General features: G+C 66.2%; 1 protein-coding gene across 1 annotated transcript in view; it reads left to right on the forward strand.

Moving 5' to 3' along the window:
• Window positions 1-873: 873 nt before the first annotated feature.
• Window positions 874-26,095, forward strand: part of RYR1 (ryanodine receptor 1) — a 121,930-nt gene continuing 96,708 nt past the window's right edge. Inside the window, exons 1-12 of the mRNA XM_044988271.1 lie at window positions 874-965; window positions 10,173-10,292; window positions 10,614-10,718; window positions 14,389-14,463; window positions 16,537-16,615; window positions 17,728-17,840; window positions 18,258-18,351; window positions 18,928-19,024; window positions 19,529-19,603; window positions 21,149-21,305; window positions 22,191-22,355; window positions 23,066-23,187. Coding sequence (XP_044844206.1) covers window positions 918-965; window positions 10,173-10,292; window positions 10,614-10,718; window positions 14,389-14,463; window positions 16,537-16,615; window positions 17,728-17,840; window positions 18,258-18,351; window positions 18,928-19,024; window positions 19,529-19,603; window positions 21,149-21,305; window positions 22,191-22,355; window positions 23,066-23,187 — 1,250 coding nt within the window. The 5' untranslated portion in view covers window positions 874-917. The remainder of the gene's footprint in view (window positions 966-10,172; window positions 10,293-10,613; window positions 10,719-14,388; window positions 14,464-16,536; window positions 16,616-17,727; window positions 17,841-18,257; window positions 18,352-18,927; window positions 19,025-19,528; window positions 19,604-21,148; window positions 21,306-22,190; window positions 22,356-23,065; window positions 23,188-26,095) is intronic.

Below are 26,095 nucleotides of genomic sequence, written 5' to 3' on the forward strand. Positions count from 1 at the left end.
GGACGCAGCGCAGGGAGCTCTGAGCTTGGCAGAGGGAAGGGGACGCTGCAGCCACTCCAGCAGGAGCTGAGCAGAGCCCGGGCCTGTGTCTCTGCCTCCTGCCCCACAGTGCCCCTAATTCCAGCCGACTAAGCCACCCTCCCCGGCCTCAGTCCTTTGCTCCTCTTCCCGGCTAGCGAAAGGTCTGGCCTAGGTCTTTGTTCTCCAGGGACGGTGGTCCCAGCGGGGCGTGGGGCCCAGCACCCAGCCCTCCATTGCACCCTGCAGCCATTAAGCCACCGTTTCCCCTCACCTAGTTAAACACTCAGTCTATTGGGGAAACTGAGGCAGGCACACACGAAGGGCCCGGTGGGGTCCGTGCAGCAGGGGAACACCCGTGACGGGGGCGAGGGAGCTGCTGGCCAGGTGAGGCACCTGCCTTAGCTCCTAAACCAGGGGGGGGGAGCTGAGAATAGAACCCAGGAGTCCTGGCTCCCACACCTCCCCCGCCCCAGCTTTCTTTCCCAGAGCAGGGGAGAGAACCCAGGAGTCCTGGGCTCTAAGAGGGGATTTCCTGCAGTCCCACTAGACTAGGGCAGCCGGGGGGGGGGGGGGCAGAGGAGCCCCTCCCCCTCCCCCTCCCCACACTGGGGGCCAGGGGCCCCCCCTCCCCTCAGTCATTGGTTTTCTCCTTCCCTCCCTCTGCACCCGCTCTCTGGCCACCTGCCCCCCCCTTCTCTGGGCTTGTTCCCCCCTCCCTCCAGCTCCCCCCCCAGACTCCCCCCTCCGAGCTCCCCCCTCCAATCGGCGGCGGCCGGGGGCGGGTCCAGGGCCGCTCCCCCGCCCGCTGCGGGCAGCCCAGCCCGGCCCGGCCCGGCCCCTCACTCCCGGCTCTCCCCGCTGAGCGGCCGGCCCGAGCCCCGCAGCCCCCCGCAGCCATGGCCGAGGGTGGGGAAGGGGAGGATGATGTGCAGTTCCTGCGCACCGTGAGTGGGGGGGGAGCGGGGGGGAAGGGGCAGAGGGGGGGAAGGGGTGAGGGAGGGGGAGCAGCGGGGAAGGGGCAGAGGGGTGAGGGAGGGGGAGCAGCGGGGAAGGGGCAAAGGGGTGAGGGAGGGGGGCAGCGGGGAAGGGGGGAAGGGGTGAGGGAGGGGGAGGGGGAGCGGTGGGGATGGGGGAAGGGGCAGAGGGGGGAAGGGGTGAGGGAGGGGGGCAGTGGGGAAGGGGGAAGGGGCAGCGGGGAAGGGGCAGAGGGGTGAGGGAGGGGGGCAGCAGGGAAGGGGGGAAGGGGTGAGGGAGGGGGAGCAGTGGGGAAGGGGCACAGGGGTGAGGGAGGGGGAGCAGGGGGGAAGTGGCAAGGGGGGGAGGGAGTGGGCCAGAGGGGAAGGGGGGAAGGGGTGAGGGAGGGGGGCAGCGGGGAAGGGGTGAGGGAGGGGGGCAGTGGGGAAGGGGGGAAGGGGTGAGGGAGGGGGAGCAGCGGGGAAGGGGCAGAGGGGTGAGGGAGGGGAGCCGCGGGGAAGGGGCAGAGGGTGAGGGAGGGGGGGAGCAGCGGGGAAGGGGCAGAGGGGTGAGGGAGGGGGAGCAGCGGGGAAGGGGCAGAGGGGTGAGGGAGGGGGAGCAGCGGGGAAGGGGCAGAGGGGTGAGGGAGGGGGAGCAGCGGGGAAGGGGCAGAGGGGTGAGGGAGGGGGAGCAGCGGGGAAGGGGCAGAGGGGTGAGGGAGGGGGGCAGCGGGGAAGGGGGGAAGGGGTGAGGGAGGGGGAGCAGTGGGGAAGGGGGCAGGGGGGAGCAGCGGGGAAGGGGTGAGGGAGGGGGAGCAGCGGGGAAGGGGCAGAGGGGTGAGGGAGGGGGGCAGTGGGGAAGGGGGCAGGGGGGGCAGCGAGGAAGGGGGCACTCGGGACAGGGCACAAGCAGGAGAGTGGCCAGAGGAGATGGGGGCGGGGCGAGCCCGGCGTGTCCTTGGGGTCCCTCTCTGCCTAGCGGCGGGGGGGAGGGGCGCATGGGGCCGGGAGAAGAGACAGGGTGGCGGGGTGGGGGGTGTAGCCAGTGTATGGGGGGGAGGGGAAGGAGCCTGGGGGGCAGAGATGGGGGAGGGGACAGTCGGCGGAGTTGCCTTGAGCCCCGTGATAACCAGCCCCTCCATGGTGACATGGGCTAATTAGCTGAGTTTAGCGGGGGGGGGGGCAGAGGCAGTGTAAATCCCATGGGAGTGCGGAGAAAGCAGCCCTGGGGGGGCAGGGTTTGGCTCAGCCTCTCCTCTCCATTCTCCCCCCACCCCTGGTCCTCTCGCTCAGGGCTAGTGGCTGCCAACAGGTGTCATTGGCCTGGGGGGGGGGCGGCTGGTTCCCACCCATCCCCCTGTTTGGCTCCCACCCACCCAGGGGCTTTCCAGAGCTGAGCTGTGTTCCTGGGAGAGCTGTGGGGTGTCTTGCACCCTGGCTGTGCAGCGCCTGGCACAACGGGGGCTGATCTCTGTCCGGGCCTCTGGGGGCTACCGTGAAACACCTAGTAATAGCCCTGTGCAATCCCCTGAGCCGCTCTGGGTGGATACTATAGGCACCCGGTGTCACTTCTCCCCGGGTTGTGCTATTTAGTTTGTGCAAGGAAGGAGGGGTGTGCAAAGTGGGATGCGTGTGCAAGGAAGGAGGGGTGTGCAAAGCAGGGCACGTGTGGGAGGAAGGAGGGGTGCACGAAGCAGGGTACGTGTGCGAGGAAGGAGGGGTGCACGAAGCAGGGTACGTGTGCGAGGAAGGAGGGGTGCATGAAGCGGGGTGTGTGCGAGGAAGGAGGGGTGCACGAAGCAGGGTACGTGTGCGAGGAAGGAGGGGTGCACGAAGCAGGGTACGTGTGCGAGGAAGGAGGGGTGCACGGAGTGGGGTGTGTGCGAGGAAGGAGGGGTGCACGGAGTGGGGTGTGTGCGAGGAAGGAGGGGTGCATGAAGCAGGGTGTGTGCGAGGAAGGAGGGGTGTACGGAGTGGGGTGCATGTGCAAAGAAGGAGGGGTGTGTGAAGCAGGGGGTGTGTGCAAGGACCCTCAGCCGCCCGGGGTTAACGCTGACTCCAGCTCCCCGAGCTCTCAGGTTTCCCGAGCTTTATATAACCGGGCTGACAGCTGGCTCCATTCGTCAGGATGGCTGGAATCTGGGGGGGAGGGGGTCACTCGTTCACCCAGCTGGGGGGAGGGGAGCTCTGGGGGGCAGCCCCATGGAAGCGTTGAAGGGCCCGCGGGTGTCGGAGCCCCAGTCTGGGTTGTGGCCCGTCCGGGGGGCGCCTTGGCTGGGGCTGGAACCGTCTGGCTCCCGGGCCCCGGCTTGGGGGATGTCGGTCCCTGGTTGCGCCCTGGGGCAGGGCCGAGGACGGCCCGGGTGGGGGGACCTGTACCAATTAATAACCAATCTAAAGTGAAATGAAACCGATGGGGGGGCGGAGCATACGGAGGGGCGGAGCTTGGGACAGGGTGTGGCATGTGGGGGTGGAGCTTGGGACTTGGGGGTGAGATGTGGTGTGGGGGTGCATAGGGCTTGGGGGGGCAGGGAAAGGGGGCAGGTTGGGAGTGGATGGGTGGGGTGTGTGGGTGGGGCTTGCCCCACGGAGGCAGGAGGCAAGGCGGTGGGGAAGGGGTGAAGAAAGGAGCAGGCCGGGCGGGGGGGGGCGGGGGGGCGAACAGAGGGGGAGGAGGGAGGTGTGAGGCCACCTGTGCTGGCGGGGGAGGGGAATCCCCAGGGCCTGTCCTCTGGTTTTGGTAGCCGGCCTTTCTTTGTTTGGGAAATGGCTTTCCTGGGCCGCAGTGTGATTGGGGATGCAGTGGGGGAGCAGGGCTGGGATGCAGTGCGGTGGGGAGGGGATGCAGTGGAGGGAGCGGGGCTGTGATGTGGGGAGGTGATGCAGTGAGATGGGGGAGGGGATGCAGTGGAGGAGGGGGGCTGTGATGTGGGGAGGTGATGCAGTGAGATGGGGGAGGGGATGCAGTGGAGGAGGGGGGCTGGTTGGGATGCAGTGAGTTGGGGAGGGGATGCAGTGGCGGAGCGGGGCTGGGATGCTGTTATGTGGGGAGAGGATGCAGTGGAGGAGTGGGGCTGGTTGGGATTCAGTGTAGTAGGGGAGGGGATGCAGTGGAGGGAATGGGGCTGGTTGGGGTGCAGTGTGGTGGGGAGGGGATGCAGTGGAGGGAGTGGGGCTGGGATGTGGGGAGGTGATGCAGTGTGGTAGGGGAGGGGATGCAGTGGAGGGAGCGGAGCTGGTTGGGGTGCAGTGTGGTGGGGGAGGGGCTGCAGTGGAGGGAGTGGGGCTGGTTGGGGTGCAGTGTGGTGGGGGAGGGGATGCAGAGGAGGGAGAGGGGGTGGGTGGGGTGCAGTGTGGTGGGGTGGGGATGCAGTGGAGGGAGTGGGGCTGGTTGGGGTGCAGTGTGGTGGGGAGGAGGGGATGCAGTAAAGTATTGCGGCTGTTTGGGATGCAGTGTGGTAGGGGAGGGGATGCAGTGGAGGAGTGGGGCTGGTTGGGATGCAGTGAGATGGGGAAGGGATGCAGTGGTGGAGCGGGGCTGGTTGGGGTGCAGTGTGGGGGGGGAGGGGATGCAGTGAAGGGAGTGGGGCTGGTTGGGGTGCAGTGTGGTGGGGGAGGGGATGCAGTGGAGGGAGTGGGGCTGGTTGGGGTGCAGTGTGGTGGGGAGGGGATGCAGTGGAGGGAGTGGGGCTGGTTGGGGTGCAGTGTGGTGGGGGAGGGGATGCAGTAAAGTATTGCGGCTGTTTGGGATGCAGTGTGGTAGGGGAGGGGATGCAGTGGAGGAGTGGGGCTGGTTGGGATGCAGTGAGATGGGGAAGGGATGCAGTGGTGGAGCGGGGCTGGTTGGGGTGCAGTGTGGTGGGGGAGGGGATGCAGTGAAGGGAGTGGGGCTGGTTGGGGTGCAGTGTGGTGGGGGAGGGGATGCAGTGGAGGGAGTGGGGCTGGTTGGGGTGCAGTGTGGTGGGGGAGGGGATGCAGTGGAGGGAGTGGGGCTGGGATGTGGGGAGGTGATGCAGTGTGGTGGGGGAGGGGATGCTGTGGAGGGAGTGGGGCTGGGATGTGGGGAGGTGATGCAGTGTGGTAGGGGAGGGGATGCAGTGCAGGGAGTGGGGCTGGGATGTGGGGAGGTGATGCAGTGTGGTAGGGGAGGGGATGCAGTGCAGGGAGTGGGGCTGGGATGTGGGGAGGTGATGCAGTGTGGTGGGGGAGGGGATGCAGTGGAGGGAGTGGGGCTGGGATGTGGGGAGGTGATGCAGTGTGGTAGGGGAGGGGATGCAGTGGTGGAGCGGGGCTGGGATGCTGTGAGGTGGGGTGGAGATGAGGTGGGGGAGGGGGTTCAGCATGGGGCGTGGTCCCATGCCCCCCCCCGGGAGACACACTGCCTCCTCCAGCGCCCGATGGCACCAAGCAGCCCCGCCCCCCCCCATTCCCCATGGCCTCGTGCGCTCTGCCCCCACCATAACTGATGCCCCTTTGGCCTGGCACCCTGTCGGCCCCCGCCCCATGGCATGCACAGGGGCCAGCCCTCAGCTCCACCCCAGCCCCCTGGCTCACTCCCTGCTCCGGCCAGTTCCCCAGCCCTGTGCTAAGACCAGGCTGCCGGGGAGCGGGTGGGAGCCCGTTCCGCATCAGCAGGGGACGCAGGGCCACGGCCGGGGCTGGGCTCCCCCTGCCCCTGCTGGTCACTGCTAGCGGCTCCTGGTCCCAGCGAAATCCCCGTGGGGCGACAAGGCTGCGGCTAAACTCACAGGGCCCAGGAAATAACCCGGAGGGAGCATGGGAGCCAGGACTCCTGGGTTCTATCCCAGCTCTGGGAAGGGAGTGGGGTCTAGTGGTCAGAGCGGGGGGGCTGGGAGCCAGGACTCCTGGGTTCTCTCCCCAGCTCTGGGAAGGGAGTGGGGTCTAGTGGTTAGAGCGGGGGGCTGGGAGCCAGGACTCCTGGGTTCTCTCCCCAGCTCTGGGGGGGAATGGGGTCTAGTGGTTAGAGCGGGGGGCTGGGAGCCAGGACTCCTGGGTTCTCTCCCCAGCTCTGGGGGGGAATGGGGTCTGGTGGGTTAGAGCAGGGGGGGCTCGGGGCCAGGACTCCTGGGTTCTCTCCCCAGCTCTGGGAAGGGAGTGGGGTCTAGTGGTTAGAGCAGGGGGCTGGGAGCCAGGACTCCTGGGTTCTCTCCCCGGCTCTGGGAGGGGAGTGGGGTCTAGTGGTCAGAGCGGGGGGGGGGCTGGGAGCCAGGACTCCTGGGTTCTCTCCCAGCTCTGGGAAGGGAGTGGGGGCTAGTGGTTAGAGCAGGGGGGCTGGGTCAGAGGTGGGGTGTACACCATATTCTCACAGCTTGCATTCAGCTGCGTCTGTGCAGGTGTCCGGTCGGCCGGCTGCTGCCCTGGTGCTGGGTGCCCCCAGCAGGAAATACAAGGACTTTGTTTCGTTCTCTGAAAAACGACAGGGCTTGGGGGGGGGGGGGCTGTGTCCTAAATTCAGCTCAGCTGTTGGGGGGGGGGGGAGCAGCAGGGAGAGGAGGAATCTGCTGCTGCCTTTATTTTTCCTACCAGTTTGTGTATGAAACCAAATATCCCGCCTGCCACCCGCCCGTGTGACACTGCCACACAACCCCGGGAGCAGCCGCAGCTAGGGGGAGGGGTGTGGGGACCAGTGGTCAAAGCAGGAGGGCTGGGAGCCAGGACTCCTGGGTTCTATTCCCAGCGCTGGGAGGGGAGTGGGGTCTAGTGAGTTAGAGCCGGGTGGGGCTAGGAGCCAGGACTCCTGGGTTCTCTCCCAGCTCTGGGAGGGGAGTGGGGTCTAGTGGTTAGAACAGGGGGCTGGGAGCCAGGACTCCTGGGTTCTGTCCTCGGCTCTGGGAGGGGAGTGGGGTCTAGTGAGTTAGAGCCGGGTGGGGCTAGGAGCCAGGACTCCTGGGTTCTCTCCCAGCTCTGGGAGGGGAGTGGGGTCTAGTGGTTAGAACAGGGGGCTGGGAGCCAGGACTCCTGGGTTCTGTCCTCGGCTCTGGGAGGGGAGTGGGGCCAAGCAGGAGCCAGGACTGTGTGAGTGTCAGTGGGGAGGGCTCGGGGGGGGGTCCTCCCCATAGGCACAGACTGCACCAGCAGCAATGCGCTTAGCTGGGTTTGCAGGAATGTGTCTGACAGGTGCAGGCTCCCAAAATAAGCTCCTGGCCTGAGCTGGGGGGGATGGGAGCGATTGGGGGGGGGATCCCATTTCCTCCCAGAAACCCCCCCAGACACCTCTGCCCTTAAAAGCCCGGCACACCCCTTATTTCTCAAGGGCGCGGGGAGGGCGCAGCCGCTGCCCCATTTCCTTCCATCTTGTCCTCAAAACCCGTTCCCTGGCGGTGCCGCCCCTGGGGCCAGCGTGGGGGGCCAGCGGGGGGGCCAGGCTGGGGCTTGGTAATTGCTTCGTGGCGCTGATAATAGCTGCCCCCCCCTCCCCAGAGAGGAGCCGTCTATTTTGAGCCGCGTGCGTCTCTTTAAAAGCCGCCGCGGGGGGAGGGGGGGGGCCGGGCGGCCTTTTCCAGGCCGGGGATCTGCCCTCGCTGGGGCATTTTCTGGGCGGTGCGGAGGTGGGGCTGGGGCGGGAACGGCCCCACCTTGGCCCCCTGCTTCTGTGCCACCTGCTTGGTCCTGCCGGCCCGGAGCTGGGTTCTCAGCCGGCTCCCGCAGCACGGCTGGAGTCTGGCTGCTGACGGGCCTGGGGGGCAGGGCAGTCTGGAGATCTGGCTGCTGGGGCTCAGGCCAGGCTGGGGGGCACCCGCTGTTCCTGGGGGGCTGGGGAGGGCTCGGGCCGGGCCATGGGATGCTGGACGTTCCCTTCCCTGCCCTTGGGCGGCCGCTTTGCCTCCCGGGGCTGGGTTCTCGTCCCCCTCGCAGGCGGCTGAAGCCCTGAGGGGGCCCAGCCTTCGTCACGGAGACACCAGGGCTCCTGCTGGGCCCCCGTTGCCCCCATCGCTTCCCCACTGCTCCCCCATGCCGGGGTCCCCCATTTCCCCATGCCAGGGGCTCCGTGTGCCCCTCCCGCCCGGGGTTCTGGGCTGAGAGGGGAGGTGGCCTGGGGGTTACGGCATCAGACTGGGGCCAAGGGATCTCAGTTCAATCCCCGGCTCTGCCACTAACTCCCTGGCTGACCTTGGCTAAGTCACTTGGCCTTCACGGGCCTCAGTTTCTCCATCTATGAAATGGGGATGATCATCCTTCCTCTGGCTGCCAGAGCTCTATAGATGTGGGGCAGGAACTGTCTCTGCAACGCCCGACACGAGGGGACGCTGACCTCGGTGGGGGTCTGAGCGATGGGGCCCTGATCTTGGTGGGGGACTCGGGGTGCTACCGTCCTACACACAACACCCCCCCCCGAGTATGTGCCATTGGCCTGGCATCTTGAGGACCCAGAGGCTCTGGAGGAGGCAGGGGCGGGGTGTGTGGATGGGGCAGGATGCCAGCTGGGTGCAGACGCTGGGCGGCACAGCCTGCATGGCGTGGGTAGGGCTCTGGAAATGTAGGAGCCACTGGTGCCACCCCTCTCCCTAGGCCAGGGGGCAGGGGATGGGCCCCCCCATTGCTGTGCCCTGGCTCGGTGGGGGTGCGGGGGGCTGATCTCCCCGCAGGGGGGGGAATGGTAGCACGGCGGGGGCTGACCCGGCACATTCCCCTGTGGAAATAGCACCTGTCTTGTAACCCGAGTTGGCCCAGGCAGGGCAATGCGGAGGGAGCACCCTATGTGGGTGGGGGGGGGCAGTTGGGGGGTGGGGATGCACCTCGATGGGTCCTGGAGGGAGGTGGGGGGGGAGCAGAGCAGTGGGGAGGGCCGGGGGGGCAGTCATATCTGGGGGTGGCCGTGGGGCCTGGCTGGGACATGTGGAGGGAACTGCATCTCCCTGCCTGTCATGAGAGCCCCAGGGTGCTGGCGGGTCACTGAGCTCTGCCCCCCGATGGCAGGGGGCTCCCCCCCCGAATGAAGCGCCACCCCCACCCCGATCCTCAGTGCTGTGTCTTCGGCTGCTCTGCCTGCCTGGCCGTTTTAAGAGGCTGTTGTATCCCGCCACTTCCGGTCTTCAAATGCAGGGCAGCTGCTCCCCAGCCCCTGCGCCCCACCCCAGAGGTGGCTGCATCCCAGTGCCAGAGGAGGGTTCCCGGTATAAACAGCCCCCGCGCTTCACCCCAGGAGTGAAGTGGGGGTGGGGGGTGGGGAATGGGAAGAACCCAGGAGTCCCCTGCGCTAACCACTGCCAGAGCTGGGGAGAGAACCCAGGAGACCTGACTCCCAGCCCATCCCCCCCCCCCCGGCTCTAACTCCCAGCGTGTGCGGCTAATGAGCGCCTGTAGGCAGGAGGCGAGGTGCCCGCTGGTGCTGCGCGGGGGCCCCGGGCAATGAATTCTGCTCCCTGAGTCGTTCTCCTGACACCTGGTTGAATGTGCCCCCCCCCACAGGGTCTGAGCCTTCGCCCGCCCCCGCAGCCCCAGGCGGCTAATTAGCCCTGGCAGAGCAGGCTGAACGCAGCCGGGCCTGCCCCTGCCAGCACTGGGGTAGATCCGGAGTGACTCCGGTTTGACGCTGCTGGAGCGGCCGGCTGTCTCTCCAAGTGCAGTGTGTAGGGGAGAGCCAGCCTGCGGGGGGGGGGGGGGATCCCCCCACTGACGGGCAGGGCCAGGTGCCCGCGGGTCCTGGAGCCTCTCAGAGGCTTGTTCACCCCTGGCCTGAGGGGCGGAACCTGCCCTGATCCCCCCGGGCGGAGCGGAGGGGGCACTTTGGGGGCACCTGCAGGGTCTGTTCACTGTGTTGCATGGGGGGCGGGGCTGTGGCTCTGCAGGAATCTGCCCCCCCCCCCAGCACCAAAGGGGAGCGGGGTCTAGGGGGTGGAGCAAGGGGCTGCAAGTCGGGACTCCTGGGGTCGATTCCTGACGACAGCACAGTCACGAGTGGGGGGAGATCCAACCCCTCCCCCCAGCTGTCAGCCCCCCTCCCCCGCGGCCCTGTCAGCCCCCGAGGCCCTTCCCATGTTACAGGGTGGGGGACGGGGGCACGGAGGGGTTCGGCCCAGTGAGCCAGTGGCAGAACCTGGGATAGAACCCAGGTGTCCTGGCTCTCGGACTCCCCCCACCACCACTGCCCCCCCCCGTGCTAACCACTAGCCCCCTCCTTGAGCCTGGAATAGAACCCAGGAGTCCTGAGGCCCCCCCCATGTCTCCCTGCCCCAGGAGGATGAAGTCGTCCTCCAGTGCTCCGCCACCATCCTCAAGGAGCAACTCAAGCTGTGCCTGGCGGCCGAGGGCTTCGGCAACCGCCTCTGCTTCCTGGAGTCGACCTCCAACGCCCAGGTGAGCCCCCGGAGCCCCGTCCCCCCCGTCCTCGCTGAGCCCCAGGCCGGGGAGGGGTGAGCGACCCTGCAGCCCGAACCCCTCCCCATCTCCCACCCCCCTTTGCAGACACAATCCCAGCTCCCGCAGCCCCTTCCTCTCCCCCAAGCGCCAGCCCCCTGCGGGAGAATCTCCCTGGGCGGGTGCTATGACACACACACCCCCTCCAGTCCTCTCCGGCTTCCCCCACCGCTCCCCTTGGGCCGTGGCTCCAGGGCCGCGTGTCTGGTTCCCCATGGGGGGCGGCAGACCCCCTGTGACCCTGTTCCCGTCTCCCTGCAGAATGTCCCCCCGGACCTGGCTATCTGCTGCTTCATCCTGGAGCAGTCGCTCTCCGTCCGCGCCCTGCAGGAGATGCTGGCGAACACCATGGAGGTGGGCAGCGAGGTGAGTGTGGGGGGACGAGCCGGGGGGGCATTGCCTGGGGGAGAAAGGGGAGGCCCTCTCTCCGTCCCATGGCTGTGCCCGTCGGCCCTACGGGTGTCTGGGGCTCCCTGGGGTGCACAGCGGACGCTGGGGGGCAGTGGGGGAGACGGGGGGCCAGGGGGCCGGGGAAGGGGGAATGAAGTGATCTGGGAAGGGAAATGCAGGACGAGTCTCGGGGCTGGGTAGAACGGGCTGGAGCAGAACCAGGGACCCATCCAGCCCAGGGGCCCGTCACCGGCTGCTTCTGAGGAATGGCCCAGAACCCCTGCCCCATGGGACGTTCCCTCCTGACCCCCATGACGAGCTGCCCTCGGAGGCCCCCTGGCTCCTCTGGGTCCCCTCTCCATTCCCTCTCTCAGACTGGGCCCTGCCTTTTCGGTAGCCCTGCCGAGCACAGGAATGTCTAGTGGTGGGGAGTTCCCCAGGCCGCCGGCGAGTTGGGAGGAAAAGGCCTGGCCCAGGCAGCGATTTTGACTGTCCCCGCTTGTCCCCTCACCCTCTGCCCGTGGCTTATCCTGTGCCCTTTGCTCAGGGAGAGGCGGAGCTGGGGGGGGTCCCAGCCAGCCCCACCCCAGGCAGGCGGTCGGTTCATCTCTTCTCTTCTCCCTTTCTCTCTCCTTTGCTTCTCCACCCATCTGCCGACGCTCTAGGGTGTCGACTTGGACAAGTGGGTATGTGCCGATTTCACTGCAGTGACCCCCCCCTTCCTAAACACCCCCCACCATCTCCCACGTGCATCCGCTGGGGTTCCCACCTGCTCCCCCCGGCAGCCGCTCTGGAGAACACAGCGCCCCCTTGGGAGCTAGGGTGGCCAAAGGGGACCCCCACTGTCTCGGCTAGAGCCCCCCAAGGGCCGTTCCCATGAGGCCAGGGCAGACACTGTCTCCTGAAGCTCCCACAAGCCCCCTTGATTTGCGTCCCGGAGGGCGATGCTGATCATGTCCCTATGCTCAGCCGCCGGAGGGTCCCCAAGTGCTTTGCCAATCGGATGCTGCCCCACGGCCTCTGCGCCAGGCGAGTGTTTGCCTGACTCCACACACTGAGTACGTGGAAAACTAGAAAGGGGACCCAGGAGTCCTGACTCTCAATCCTCTTGCTCTAACCTCTAACTCCCAGTGCCAGGCAAGGGGTCCCTGTTTAACTAGCCCCTGTGCCCCACCCCAGAGCTGGGTGCATCTCAGCAGTGGGCGAGGGGTCCCTGTGTAACCAACCCCTATGCCCCACCCCAGAGGCGGCTGCATCTCAGTGCTGGGCGAGGGGTCCTTGTGTAAACGGCCCCCAAGCCCTACCCCAGAGGCAGCTGCATCCCAGCGCCAGGCGAGGGGTCCCTCACATACCATGCAGCGCAATGGCCGGGTTTGGGCCGTGCTTCGAGATCCCTGGGTGGAGTTGGGTGGCGGGAACAAAGGAGCCTCCATGATTCCCCTTTTACCCCGATTCAGACAAGGTGGAAACCCCAGCACCTCCCCTGAGTAACCCTTTCCTTCCTGGCAGCCCCCTCCCCCCCCTGACACCCCCTCCATCCTTCGCTCCATCTCCCCATGACCCCTCCTCCCTCACTAGCCCCTCCCATTCCCAGTTGCGGTGCTGTTTTGATGCCATCCTCCACCATCCCTCCCTTCACCGCATGGTCCCTAAATGCCAACAGGCCGGGCCCCCCGGCGTGGGGCACTGTGCAGAGTTGGGGGGTGTCTGCCCCATGGCCTCGCTCGGCATGCTGGGAGTGGAGGTTTCTGACGCAGGGTCTCTCTGAGCCTCTTTACCTCACTAGCCGTGGGTTGAGACGGTGCACGACAGAGGGGCCAGGAGTGCTCATATAACAGAGCGGTACCATGCCCATATACAACAATATGGCCCTTGCGACCAGCAGCTTATTATAGTGAAATAAGGAGCGTGCCAGGCCCACATAATACTGATCATATTACTTCAATACGGCCCAGGCAATATTGACTGTATGAGATGGCTCACGTAACACTGACCATATATATACAGCAATACGGCCTGGGCAATATTGACTATATGAGATGGCCTGCGTAACACTGACCATATACAGCAATACAGCCTGGGCAATATTGACTATATGAGATGGCCTGCGTAACACTGACCATATACAGCAATATGGCCCAGCCAATATTGACTGTATGAGATGGCCCATGTAACACTGACCATATACAGCAATACGGCCTGGGCAATGTTAACTGTATGAGATGGCTCACGTAATACTGACCATATACAGCAATACGGCCTGGGCAATATTGACTATATGAGATGGCCTGCATAACACTGACCATATACAGCAATACGGCCCAGCCAATATTGACTATATGAGATGGCTCGCGTAACACTGACCATATACAGCAATACGGCCTGGGCAATATTGACTATATGAGATGGCCCATGTAACACTGATCATATACAGCAATAAGGCCCGGGCAATAATGTGGACATAATGTACACAGTCCTCATATATGGTAATATTCCTGTTTAATAATCATATAATAGGCCATGTTATATGATTATACATGGTAATAGGGCACATGTAGTGACCACGTGCCATGGCCCATGTTATCATGATCATACACAGTGGGATGGCCCTATAACTGGCCCTTGCAATAATCGCCATATTGACACTAGTAATAAGGTCTGTACAATAATGACCATGTGTAGTCGAGTAATATGGCCCATGCAATAGGGACCACATATGCTCTCACAATATGGCCTGCCCAGTAGTGACCGTATATATTCTAGTAATATGATCTGTAAAACAATGACCGTATATGCTCTACTAATTCGGCCTATGGACTGTAGAACTGGAGCCGCTATTATTCATGGTACCAATTGATACTGTTCGGTTGGCAGGTGCCAGGCAATAACAGCAATCGCATGCGGCCCAGGTGGGCCAGTGGGCGTAGGGGGGTGTCACCTGGTATCCAGCATTTCCCATGCCACACTCCAGCCTGCAGGGCGCGGCCTTTCCGTCGGACAGTGTGGGGGTTGGGGGGGGGAGGGGCGGCACTGGCTCTCATGGGGGGCGGGGGAGCTGACTTAGGATGGATGCCCCCCCCCCCCCGTTCCCGGAGCAGGGTGGGGGGTTCCCAGCTGCCGGGCTGTGCCGCCGTGGGGTGAGGCCCAGCCCTGTTGCAGTCCAGTGGGGCCAGGTTCCTGAGTTGTGCCCTGGGCTGGCGGGAGGGTCCAGGGCAGGGTGGTCCCCACGTTCCAGCCTTCGCGGTGCCCAAGGAGGTGCAGCGGGGGGGGGGGGGTTCAAATCGGGAGGGGGGCCAGGGCTACCAGCCGCACTCCTCGGTGCCTGGGGAGAGAGACGAGGGCTCGATGCCACGTCAGGTCGGCCGGGCAGTGCCCTGTCCTGGCCCGTTAAACCGGGGCTGGATTCTCGGGGCTGGATTCTCGGGGCTATGGGGGGGGCGGCGTTGCTCATGGGCTGTGGCACCCGGGAGCCCTGAGTCGCTGGTCTGAATCCAGCTCCGGTCAGCGGTAAGTGGGTCCCCAGTGAGATGAGTTGAGCTGTAATTAGCCCCTCCGGCAGCTCCCCGAGTTGTTGGTCTCACCCGGCCTTCGGCGGGCGCTGAGTTCCCTCGCTGACGGCCACCTCCTCTTGTCTGCTTCACCCCAGTCTTCACAGGGCGGCGGGCACAGGACCCTGCTCTACGGCCATGCCATCCTGCTCTGCCATTCCCACAGCGCCATGGTGAGTGAGGGGGCGTGGGGGGCAGGGGGCGGGCAGAGCGGGAGCAGTGCAAAGCAGGGCGGGACGCCAGGGTGATGGGCCCAGCAGCTGGGGTGCAGTGCATGCTGGGTACGTGTGCTGGGTGGGACGCCGGGGTGATGGGCACGGGGCAGGGGGTGCAATGTATGCTGGATACGTGTGCCGGGTGGGACGCCGGGGTGATGGGCCGGGGGTGCAATGCATGCTGGGTACGTGTGCTGGGCGGGACGCCGGGGTGATGGGCACGGGGCGGGGGGTGCAGTGTATGCTGGGTACGTGTGCCGGGTGGGACGCCGGGGTGATGGGCCGGGGGTGCAATGCATGCTGGGTACGTGTGCCGGGTGGGATGCCGGGGTGATGGGCCGGGGTGCTGCTGGTTACGTGTGCCGGGTGGGACACCGGGGTGATGGGCCGGGGTGCAATGCATGCTGGGTACGTGTGCTGGGCGGGACGCCGGGGTAATGGGCACGGAGCGGGGGGTGCAGTGCATGCTGGGTACGTGTGCTGGATGGGACGCCGGGGTGATGGGCATGGGGTGGGGAGTGCAGTGCATTCTGGGTACATGTGCCGGGTGGGACACCGGGGTGATGGTCCGGGGTGCAATGCATGCTGGGTACGTGTGCTGGGCGGGACGCCGGGGTGATGGGCACTGGGCGGGGGGTGCAGTGCATGCTGGGTACATGTGCCGGGTGGGACACCGGGGTGATGGGCATGGGGTGGGGGGTGCAGTGCATGCTGGGTACGTGTGCTGGGCGGGACGCCAGGGTGATGGGCCCAGCAGCTGGGGTCACTCCTTTCCCCGGGGCAGCACGGCAGACACCGCTCCTTCCTGCAGCTCCCCCGGGCGCCCTAGGCACTGGGCACTCGCCCGGCGCAGGAGATGGTGCCGTTGTGCCGTTTTCCGGTGCTGCTCCTCCAGCGGCTCCGGCCTTTCGCTGCCTCATTTTCCTCCACTGGCTTCTTTCTGTGCCCAAACGCTCTGCTGGCATTGCCCCGAATGCCCTTCTGCCCATGCCCCTGCCAGGGCCCTGCAACCTTTTGCCTTGCAGGGTCCTGCCGACAGCTGGGGCTGTTTTGCGTCACAGGCTTCCAGGCCGGGCGGCTCTATTTTAAACCCCCGCGTAATGCGTCCCATGCCCGCGCGGGGGGGCACGTTCCAGGGAATGCCAAGGGGCGACGGGGCGCAGCACGGGTCTGCCAGGAGCCAATGCCAGATGTGAGCCGTCCCGGGGCAGCTCTCCGGCCCCGTTCCGCAGCCCTGCGTCTCTCTGCAGCGCGTCCGTACGGAGCCCCCTTCGTGTGACGCCCTTCTCGGCCCTTCTCCAGCCGGCCTCTCTCTCCCGCGGGCCCCCTCAGGGAGTCCCCTCGCTCTGGGCCCCCGGACCCCCCCCATCTCCAGACTGCACGGCCTCTCCGCCGGCATCAAACAGGTTTATTGAACGTCTGGACGCAGCCCCCCGGGCAGTTCTCAGGGCCCTCGGGCCTGGCCACTCTCAGCCCCGACCAGCTGGGTCTGGCCCAGCTCAGGTGGGCTCCGGCTGCTCCTTGTCCCCAGTCCAGCCGACCCCCCCATGTCCCCTCCCCCAACTGCTCCTCCTCCGTCCTTTGTCTTAGGTCCCAGGTAAACAGGCCTTTGTTCCCCTGCTGGCTGGACCCAGCTGGGCTGGGCAGGTCACGGGGTCCTCTCCGCTCAGCCTGTTTTCAGCCCACTGGCCAGAACCGGCTGGCTGGGCCGGGGGGCGGGGGGGCTCCCGGGCACTAGTTGCTGGGTACCCAATTTCCAGGCTGTTGTCAGGGTCCCGCTGCCAGGTGAGGTCACACCTGGTCCTGCACCACAACAACCCCCCTCCCAGCCCCTCGTTACACACACAGCACCCAGGGAAACTGAGGCGCACGCCGTGTTCGTGCAAAGCTGTAAGAAAACCCCCCCGCTCCGTCAGACCCTCCGAAAGACGGGGATGGAACCCAGGAGTCCTGGCTCCCACGCCAACGTCCTCCCCGCCAGGCGGTGTCAGCTCCGCTCCCTACTAACCCTGCTGCCTCCTGCCCTGACAGTACCTGAGCTGCCTGACCACGTCCCGCTCCCTGACGGACAAACTGGCCTTCGACGTGGGGCTCCAGGAGGACGCCTCAGGTAGGGGCGGCACGACCGACAATGCAGAGGTTCTTGGTTAGGTGTATTACGGTAGCACCTGGGAGCCCCAGCCATGGACCAGAACCCACTGCGATGCTGGACATTTTCATTGCTCTTCATTAAGTGTATTATGGTAGTACCTGGAAACCACACCCCTGGACTGGGACTCGGTTGTGCATGGTGCTGCACAGACACTGCTGTTGGGGAAACAGAGGCACATACAGGGGCAGTGACTTGTCCAAGCTCAGCCAGCAAGCCAGGGGGAATAGAACCCTGGAGTCCTGGCTCCTGGGCCCCCTTCTGTAACCCCTAGACCTTACCCCCCACAGCAGGGGTTAGAACCTAGGAGTCCTGGCTCCCAGTCTCCCCCCCCCCCCACTCTAACCACTAGACCCCACTCCCAGCCCAGAGCTGGGGGTAGAACTCAGGAATCCTGGCTCCCAACACTAGGCCCCACCCCTTCTCAGACCCAGATCACCATGTGACCTGGGGCAAGTCCCTGCCCCGCTCTGTGCCTCAGTTTCCCCATCTGCCCAGCATGCAGCGCTGTGTCGCCGCCAAGTGTTTCCATTCATACCGTCATGGTTCGTCCGCATTTGCCCGGCCCAGGGGCCTGTGCCAGCTGCAGACACCTGCCACCTTCCTGCTGGGTTGACAACGCCTCCCTGCTCGGATGCCCCTTAAGCCCTGGCTCCCTGACCCCAGGGGTTCAGATGCAGGGCCCCATGGTCAGTGACAAACCCTCCAGGGGGCTTGGCTGGCGGCCGGCGCCTGCCTATGATCAGCCTAAAGAGAGGAGGAGGAGTGGGGGCACCACAGTTCCCAGAGCGCGGTGGGGGGTTCCCAACTGCCGGGCTGTGCCGCCGTGGGGTGAGGCCCAGCCCTGCTGCAGTCCGGTGGGGCCAGGTTCCTGCCCTGGTGCTCTGGGCTGGCGGGAGGGTCCAGGGCAGGGTGGCCCCCACGTTCCAGCCTTCACGGTGCCCAAGGGGGTGCAGCAGGTGAGGGGGGCCCTGCGAATAAGGAGGGGGGCCAGGGCTGTCCCTGGGCCTATCCCCTCCCTGCCCCCCCTGGCTGCCGGCCGCACCTGTGCCCTGTCTGTGTCCTGACCCCAGGGGAAGCCTGCTGGTGGATCATCCACCCCGCCTCCAAGCAGCGGTCAGAGGGCGAAAAGGTTCGAGTCGGGGACGACCTCATCTTAGTCAGCGTCTCCTCCGAGCGCTACCTGGTGAGTAGGTCTGTGCGCACGTGTGTGTGTGCCTGGGTGTACATGCGTGTTGTGTGCGTGCACACGTGTGGGGCATGGATGTGTTTGCACGTGTGCAAGGGGTTGTGTCTGTGGATGTCCAAGGGAGCGTGCGTGTGTGTACCAGAGTGGGTGTGTGGCTGCATCCGTGCATGGATGTGCAAGCCCCCCCGTGCGTGTATGTGGCTACATCCATGTGTGTGTGCATGGGTGTACAAGCCCCCTGTATGTGTGTGTGGCTGCATCCGTGCATGGGTGTGCCAGCCCCTCATGCATGGGTCTGCTGACCCAATGAGACGACCTCAGGTACAGGTATGTGGGAGAGGCAGGTGGTTCTGGGCCCGGACTCCTGGGTTTGTGCCGACCCCCCCACCTTTCTGTCTCTCTCCCCCCGCCCAGCACCTCTCCACGGCCAGCGGGGACCTGCAGGCCGACGCCTCCTTCATGCAGACGCTCTGGAACATGAACCCCATCTGCTCGGGCTGTGAGGAAGGTCAGTTTCCCCCCGCCCTGCTCCCAGGGGTTGTGGGTTCCCGCCGCCGGCCCCGGAATCCCCTGCCCCATGCCAGCCCTGTGGGCGGCCCCTGAGCCCATGGCCATGACACTAGGAGCTGGGGGGTTGCAGGTCCCTGGGTGGAGGCGACTCCCTGCCCCTCTGATAGAAGGGAGAGGGCCAGGACACTTGGGTTCTACCCTTCTCTGGGAGGGGAGTGGGGTCCATTGGTTACAGCGGGGGGGCTGGGAGCCAGGACTCCTGGGTTCTTTCCCCAGCTCTGGGAGGGGAGTGGGGTCTAGTGGTTAGAGCAGGGGGGGCTGGGAGCCAGGACTCCTGGGTTCTACCCCAGCTCTGGGAACGGAGTGGGGTCCATTGATTAAACCGGGTGTGGGGGGGTGCTGGGTGCCAGGACTCCTGGGTTCTATCTCTGGTTCTGGGAGGGGAGTGGGGTCTGGTGGTTACAGCGGGGGGTGTGGGGAGGGAATGGTTGGGAGCCAGAACTCCTGGGTTCCCTGCGTCACTGGCCCTCCCCGCCCCGGCACTGACATTCGCTGGTTTCTCCTCTCCTGCCAGGGTACGTGACGGGGGGTCATGTCCTGCGTCTCTTCCACGGGCACATGGACGAATGCCTCACCATCTCCTCCAGCGAGCAGGGCGAGGAGGAGCGCAGGTACGGCCCGGAGGACGATTCGACACCCACCCCAGCGGGGCGCGAACCCGTGGCCTTTGGCACTGGGAGCTCTAGCTAAGGGCGTGGCCTCGGGGTCCCTGCCTGGGCCGGGGGATGGAGAGCGACGTGGTCGTGTAACCCAGGGGAGGGGGGGGCAGGCTCCTGGGTTCTGTTCCTGGCTCTGCCACACCCTGCTGGGCAACCTCAGGCGAGTCACAGCCCTCTCTGTGCCTCAGTTTCCCCTCCCACCCTTTGCCGGCTTTTCAGGGCAGGGACTCGCTCTCGTTATGTGTCTGTGCAGCGCTCGTCCCAATGGGGGAAAGCCCAGTTTCCGTTGGCGCCTTCAGGGCCTGTCTCCACTGGGGCCCGACTGGGTCTCTAGGGAGATCGGCCTGTTCCGTGGTGAGCCGGGGTGGCCAGATCTGGCCTGCGTTCCCATGGATTGGGGGGGGCCTAGCTCGGGTCCCCCCCACCCCCCCAACGCTCCCCCTCTCTCGTCGGCAGGGTGGTGAACTACGAGGGCGGCGGTGTTTGCACCCACGCCCGCTCCCTCTGGAGGCTGGAGCCGTTGCGCATCAGGTAGGGGAATTGCGGGTTCTGCCCCCCCCCTCCCGCCCGGAGAAAGGGGGCGCCGGCCTGGGACGATGGTGCTGGATGATGTGGGGTGGGGGCAGGGACTGTATGGACAGGGAAGTGAGTGACCGTATAGGCCGGGGGGGGGGGGGAAAACTATGTAGACCAGGGGGTTGGGGACTGTATTGACCGGGGGTTGGGAGTGTATGGACCTGGGGGACTGTATGGACAGGGAAGTGAGTGACCGTATAGGCCGGGGGGGGAAACTATGTAGACCAGGGGGTTGGGGACTGGGGGGACTGTATTGACTGGGGGTTGGGAGTGTATGGACCTGGGGGACTGTATGGACCAGGGGGTTGGGAACTATATGGACCAAGGGGACTGTATGGACAGGGAAGTGAGTGACTGTATAGGCTGGGATGGGGGGGGAGATAGTATTGACCAGGGGTTTGGGACTGTATGGACCAAGGGAACTGTATGGAGCAGAGGGTCGGGGACTGTATGAACCAGGGGGACTGTACGGACCAGGGGGTTGGGGACTGTATGGACCAAGGGGACTGTATGGACCAGGGGGTCGGGGACTGTATGGACCAGGGGGACTGTACGGAGCAGGGGGTGGGAGACTGTATTGACCAGGGGGTGGGGACTGTATGGACCAAGGGAACTGTATGGAGCAGGGGGTGGGGACTGTATGGACCAAGGGGACTGTATGGACCAGAGGGTCAGGGACTGTATGAACCAGGGGGACTGTACGGAGCAGGGGGTGGGGACTGTATGAACCAAGGGGACTGTATGGACCAGAGGGTCGGGGACTGTATGAACCAGGGGGACTGTACGGAGCAGGGGGTTGGGGACTGTATTGACCAGGGGGACTGTACGGAGCAGGGGGTTGGGGACTGTATTGACCAGGGGGTCGGGGACTGTATGGACCAAGGGGACTGTACGGAGCAGGGGGTTGGGGACTGTGTGGAGCAGGGGGTGGGGACTGTATGGACCAAGGGAACTGTATGGAGCAGGGGGTGGGAGACTGTATTGACCAGGGGGTCGGGGACTGTATGGACCAAGGGGACTGTACGGAGCAGGGGGTTGGGGACTGTGTGGAGCAGGGGGTGGGGACTGTATGGACCAAGGGAACTGTATGGAGCAGGGGGTGGGGACTGTATTGACCAGGGGGTTGGAGACTGTATGGACCAAGGGGACTGTATGGACCAGAGGGTCGGGGACTGTATGGACCAGGGGGACTGTATGGAGCAGGGGTTTGGGGACTGTATGGACCAGGGGGACTGTATGGACCAGAGGGTCGGGGACTGTATGGACCAGGGGGGTGTACGGAGCAGGGGGTTGGGGACTGTGTGGACGAGGGAGGAATGATGGACCGGGGGAGGTTGGGGACTGTATGTATGTGGACGGGGGGTGGGTTCGAATCCAGCCACAATCGTTGCATCCGGTGGGCGGGAAGTGGGGGGTCTGGGATGACCCGGCCTCCCGTGGAGCTGGGGAGCCCGGAGCCGGGGTGCGGCGCCAGCGCTGGGTTTCTCTGCCCCCCGGCAGCTGGAGCGGGAGCTACATGCGATGGGGGCAGCAGTTCCGGGTGCGGCACGTCACCACCGGGCGCTACCTGGGCCTGACGGAGGACAAGGGGCTGGTCGTGGTGGACGCTGAGAAAGCCAACACCAAGGCCACGGCCTTCTGCTTCCGCGCCTCCAAGGTGAGAGCGGGGCTGGGGGGCGCCCGGGGGGTGGGGCCACTAACATCTGTCTTGAAGGTGGGATTTTCCCTCACTTCCCCTCCCATAGTGTTGAGTGTGGGAGAGCAAACAGCCCCCACGCCCCACCCCAGAGGCAGCCGCATCTCAGCGCAGGGTGGACTGTCCGGCTGGGGGGCTGACGGCTGGACGCCCCCTCGCCTGCCCCCAGGTGCCAGGACAGGCAGCACTGACTCCCCTGGCGTGAGAGCAGGGGCAGTGTGGGGGGTGACCCCCGGAGACAGCTGAGCCGAGAGTCGGGGGCTGCGGTTCGTCCTTCTATGGCCGGGGGGGGGGGGGGCCGGGCCCGAGCTGAGGCCCTTCCCTTCTCCCCACCCCGTTCCCCCAGTGGCAGCCACCCCCCCAGTCCCTGCATTCCCAGCCCCTCCCCCTGTTCACCCCACATTCACAGCCTCCTTTGTGCCTGCCCCCACCAGCCCCCATGTTTTCATTACCCCCCCACAGCTACGGCCCCCCCCATTCCCAGCATCCCCATCCCCCACACTCACGCCCCCCCACACTCACGCCCCCCCCATTCCCAGCATCCCCATCCCCCACACTCACAGCCCCCCCACACTCACGGCAACCCCCATTCCCAGCATCCCCATCCCCCACACTCACGCCCCCCCCATTCCCAGCATCCCCATCCCCCACACTCACAGCCCCCCCACACTCACCCCCCCCCCATTCCCAGCATCCCCATCCCCCACACTCACAGCCCCCCCACACTCACGGCAACCCCCATTCCCAGTATCCCCATCCCCCACACTCACGGCCCCCCACCCCCCACATTCCTGGTGCCCCCCTCTCCTCACGGCGCCCCCTCTCCCCCATTCTCCCCCCCCGCAGGAGAAGCTGGACGTGGCGCCCAAGCGGGATGTGGAGGGCATGGGGGCCGCCGAGATCAAGTACGGGGAGACCATGTGCTTCGTGCAGCACGCGGCCAGCAGCCTGTGGCTGACCTACGCCGCGCCCGACGCCAAGGCCCTGCGCCTGGGGCTGCTCAAGAGGAAGGTGGGTGTGGGGCGGGACGCACCGGGGGGGCCCCAGGAGCCGCCCAGAGGGGGGCCGGGACTCACCGGGAGGGGGGTTCCTGGGGCCGCCCAGAGGGGGGGGCGGGACGCACCGGGGGGGCGGGACGCGCCGGGGGGGTCCCAGGGGCCGCCCAGAGGGGGGGCGGGACGCACCGGGGAGTCTCAGGGGCCGCCCAGAAGGGGGGCGGGATGCACCGGGGGGGGTCCCCGGGGCCGCCCAGAGGGGGGGTGGGACGCACCGGGGGGTTCCCTGGGGCCGCCCAGAGGGGGGGCGGGACGCACCGGGGGGGTCCCCGGGGCCGCCCAGCGGGGGAGCGGGATGCACTGGGGGGTACCCTGGGGCTGCCCAGAGGGGGGCAGGTGGCCGGGTTGGGGGGCTTCCCTGGGGCCGCCCAGAGGGGGGATGGGGGACCAGGTTGGGGGGGTTTTCTGGAGCTGCCCGGGGGGAGGGGCGGGACGCACCAGGGGGTCCCCGGGGCCGCCCAGAGAGGGGGGCGGGACGCACCGGGGGGCTCCCAGGGGCCGCCCAGAGGGGGGGGCGGGACGCACCGGGGGGGTCCCAGGGCTGCCCAGAGGGGGGGCGGGTGGCTGGGTTGGGGGGGTTCCCTGGGGCTGCCCAGAGGGGGGGCGGGTGGCCGGGTTGGGGGGTTCCTGTTCCCCGCTCACCCCACGGCTCTGCCCGCCCCCCAGGCCATCCTGCACCAGGAGGGGCACATGGACGACGCCCTGTCCCTGACCCGCTGCCAGCACGAGGAGTCGCAGGCCGCCCGCATCATCTACAGCACCAGCGGCCTCTACAGCCACTTCGTCCGGTGGGCCGGGGGCCGAACCGGGGGGCACTGGGGGGGCTGGGGGTTGCACCCTGGGGGCACTGGGGGGAAGGGGCCAAACCGGGGGGGTACCTGGGGTTGAACCCAGGGGAATTCGGAGGGGCTGGGGGTTGAACCCTAGGGCACTGGGGGGAGGGGGCCGAATCTGGGGACACCAGGGGGCCCCGGGGGCTGGGGTTGAACCCTGGGGGAAGGTCATGGGGAGGGGGCTGTGTCCCTGGGGGGGCCTGGGAAATGGGAGGCTGAACCCTGGGGGGCATTGGAGATCGGGGGTGCAGAACCTAGGGAGAGGTTGGAGATGGGGGGGGCTGATGCCCCCCCCATTTGGCTGGGTGGATGCTCTGGTTCCCCCCCACACACACTTTGCCCCCCCCAGCCTGCCGACCAGCCTGGCTGATGCCCCTTGCTGGCTCCGCGGGCCAGTCTCCAGGGGCGGGTGACGGGTCTGGGTGTCTGCAGGGGGGGGCAGGAGCAGGTCGCGCTCTGGGGACCCCTGAGCTGGGGAGGAAGTGGGCGCGGTCTCTCCCTGCCCCTGAGCTGGCCCCGTTCCTAGGCACCCCCTCGCCACTGCCCCTAGCGCCCTCCCCCTGCCCCCGCAGCTCCCTGTCACGGAGTGTGGGGGAGTCAGGTCCTGCACCCCCGCACTCCCTGCAGATTCATCAGGACTCTCAGCCAGCCAGTAAAGCAGAAGGTTTATTTAGACGACAGGAACACAGTCCAACACAGGTCTTGCAGGCACAGATAACCGGATCCCCCGGATAGGTCCATCTTGGGGGGCCCCACAGCCCCCCTTGGGGATCAGAGCTCGGTCTCCCTGCCTCCCCTCTGTTCTCCAGCCAGCACCCGTCTGCCCATTCCCTCCGGCCCCTCCTCTTTCCTCAGCTCCTTTCCTTTGTCTCCCCTGGCCAGAGGTGTCATCTCCCCTCCCCCAGGCCAAGCTCAGCTCACAGTTGAATTCCTGCATCTTCACCTAAACCTCTGGCTCTCCCCTCCCCCGCACAGACAGTCTGTGCTTCCTACTCCTTCACACCTCTCCCCCCTCCGAGACTGAACTGAGCGGGGTCACTCCAGCCAGTGACCCGGGGAAGTTCGGACCCACCTACAACCTTATGCCGCCCGCGCCCTCTCCCCACCCCAGTACCCCTGGGGTGCACGCGGGGCTGGGGCCTTCCCCCCACGTTCCAGTCTGGGGGGCTGTGATTCAGGCTCTCTCGGTTCAGAGCCCCCCTCCTGACCCTGGCCCCCCTCCGGACAGGCTCCTCGGGGTGGGGCCCGGGCCTTACACCCATCTCCCCCCTGTCCCGGGCCTTCCTCCCCCTCTGGCAGAGGTCACAGGAGCGGCAGTGCTGCCGGACATGGGCAAAGACCCCAGGCCAGTAATAGTTCTGCAGCAGCCTCTGCTGGGTACGCCAGGCTCCCTGGTGCCCTGAGGGGGACATGTCATGGGCCTGGCACAGCAGCTGGCGGCGATACTCCTGGGGTACCACCAGCTGCCTCCTGATCCCTCCTGACTCCATCTTCCCTGGGGGAGCCCATTCTCGGTACAGGAGCCCCTTCTCCCACAGGAACCTTTTCCGGCCACCTCGTCCCATGGTCTGTCCCCCCCCGAGGTTGGCCAGGTCCCTTATCCTCCGCAAGGAGGGGTCTTCCCGCACCGCGGCCTGGTACTCAGCCGCTGGGGCAGGGACGGGGATCTGCTCTCTCCCCGGCTGGGTCTGGGGCCACAGCCTCTCTGAGCCCTGTCCCTGGGCGTTCCCTCCCTACCGGGTCAGGGTCCGGTGTCTCGGCCAGAGTACGTTCCCCGGGGTCAGGGTGCAGAGCCCTGCGTCGACCCTGACTACGGTTCACGGACAGGGTACCCTGGGTGTTACTTGGCCAGTCCTCGAGGTCCCCCCCATTAACACCTCCGTGGGCAAATGTGGGTGCACCCCCACGTCCTTGAGGCCCTCCTTGTCCCCCCACTTTAGGTGCACCCTCGCTACAGGCACCTTGAATGGGGTCCCGATCACACCCCTCAGGTTCAGGTAGGTGTTGGGCACCATCCGATCTGGGCCCACCACCTGCGGCCGGGCCAGCGTCACCTCTGCGCCCGTATCCCAGTACCCAGTGACCTCCTTCCCGTCTACCTCCAGGGGAACAAGGCACTCGCTCCGGAGGGGTAGTCCCGTGCCCACCCTGTAAACCCCAAACTCAGGGCTGGGAGCATCCAGCCCCTCGGAGGGGTCCACCCGGGGCCCCCCTCCCTCCTTCGCAGGGGGTACGCGGCCCACCCCCCTTTCCTGCGAACGCTGCCCCTCATCCGGCTGGGTCTCTACCAAGTTGACCCAGTGTGGGGTTGGTCTGCTCAGTTTGTCCCGGAGCTTGGGGCACTGGCCCCGTACGTGGCCCGGTTGGCCACATTGATAGCAGCCCATGTCTCGTGGGTCCCCTCGAGTGGGACGGCTGGACCTGACGCCAGATGCTTCCCTTTGGTGGGGGCCCTCCCTCGGCTCCTTCTGGGAGGTCCCATGGTGACTCTCTCTCTGCGTTGAGGCAGACCTGCTCCCTCGAGACTCCTCCCTGCCATCCCCCGCCCGACTGTCCATGTATTGGTCGGCCAGCCGGCCTGCATGCTGCGGGTTCTCCGGCTTCCGGTCCATCAGCCACTGCTTCAGGTCAGATGGGCACTGCGCATACAGGTGCTCCAGTACAACTAGGTCAAGCAGGTCCTCTCTAGTTTGGGCCCCAGCCGTCCACTTGCGGGCGTACCCCTGCGCCCGGTTGACCAGTTGCAGGTATGTGACCTCCCGGGTCTTACGTTGACCCCGGAACCTCTTCCGGTACATCTCCGGGGTCAGCCCAAACTCGCGGAGCAGGGCCTCTTTGAACAGGTTGTAGTCCCGCGCCTCCT

Source organism: Mauremys mutica, chromosome 15 (genome assembly GCF_020497125.1).
Source record: "Mauremys mutica isolate MM-2020 ecotype Southern chromosome 15, ASM2049712v1, whole genome shotgun sequence".
Taxonomy (NCBI): Eukaryota; Metazoa; Chordata; order Testudines; family Geoemydidae; genus Mauremys; species Mauremys mutica.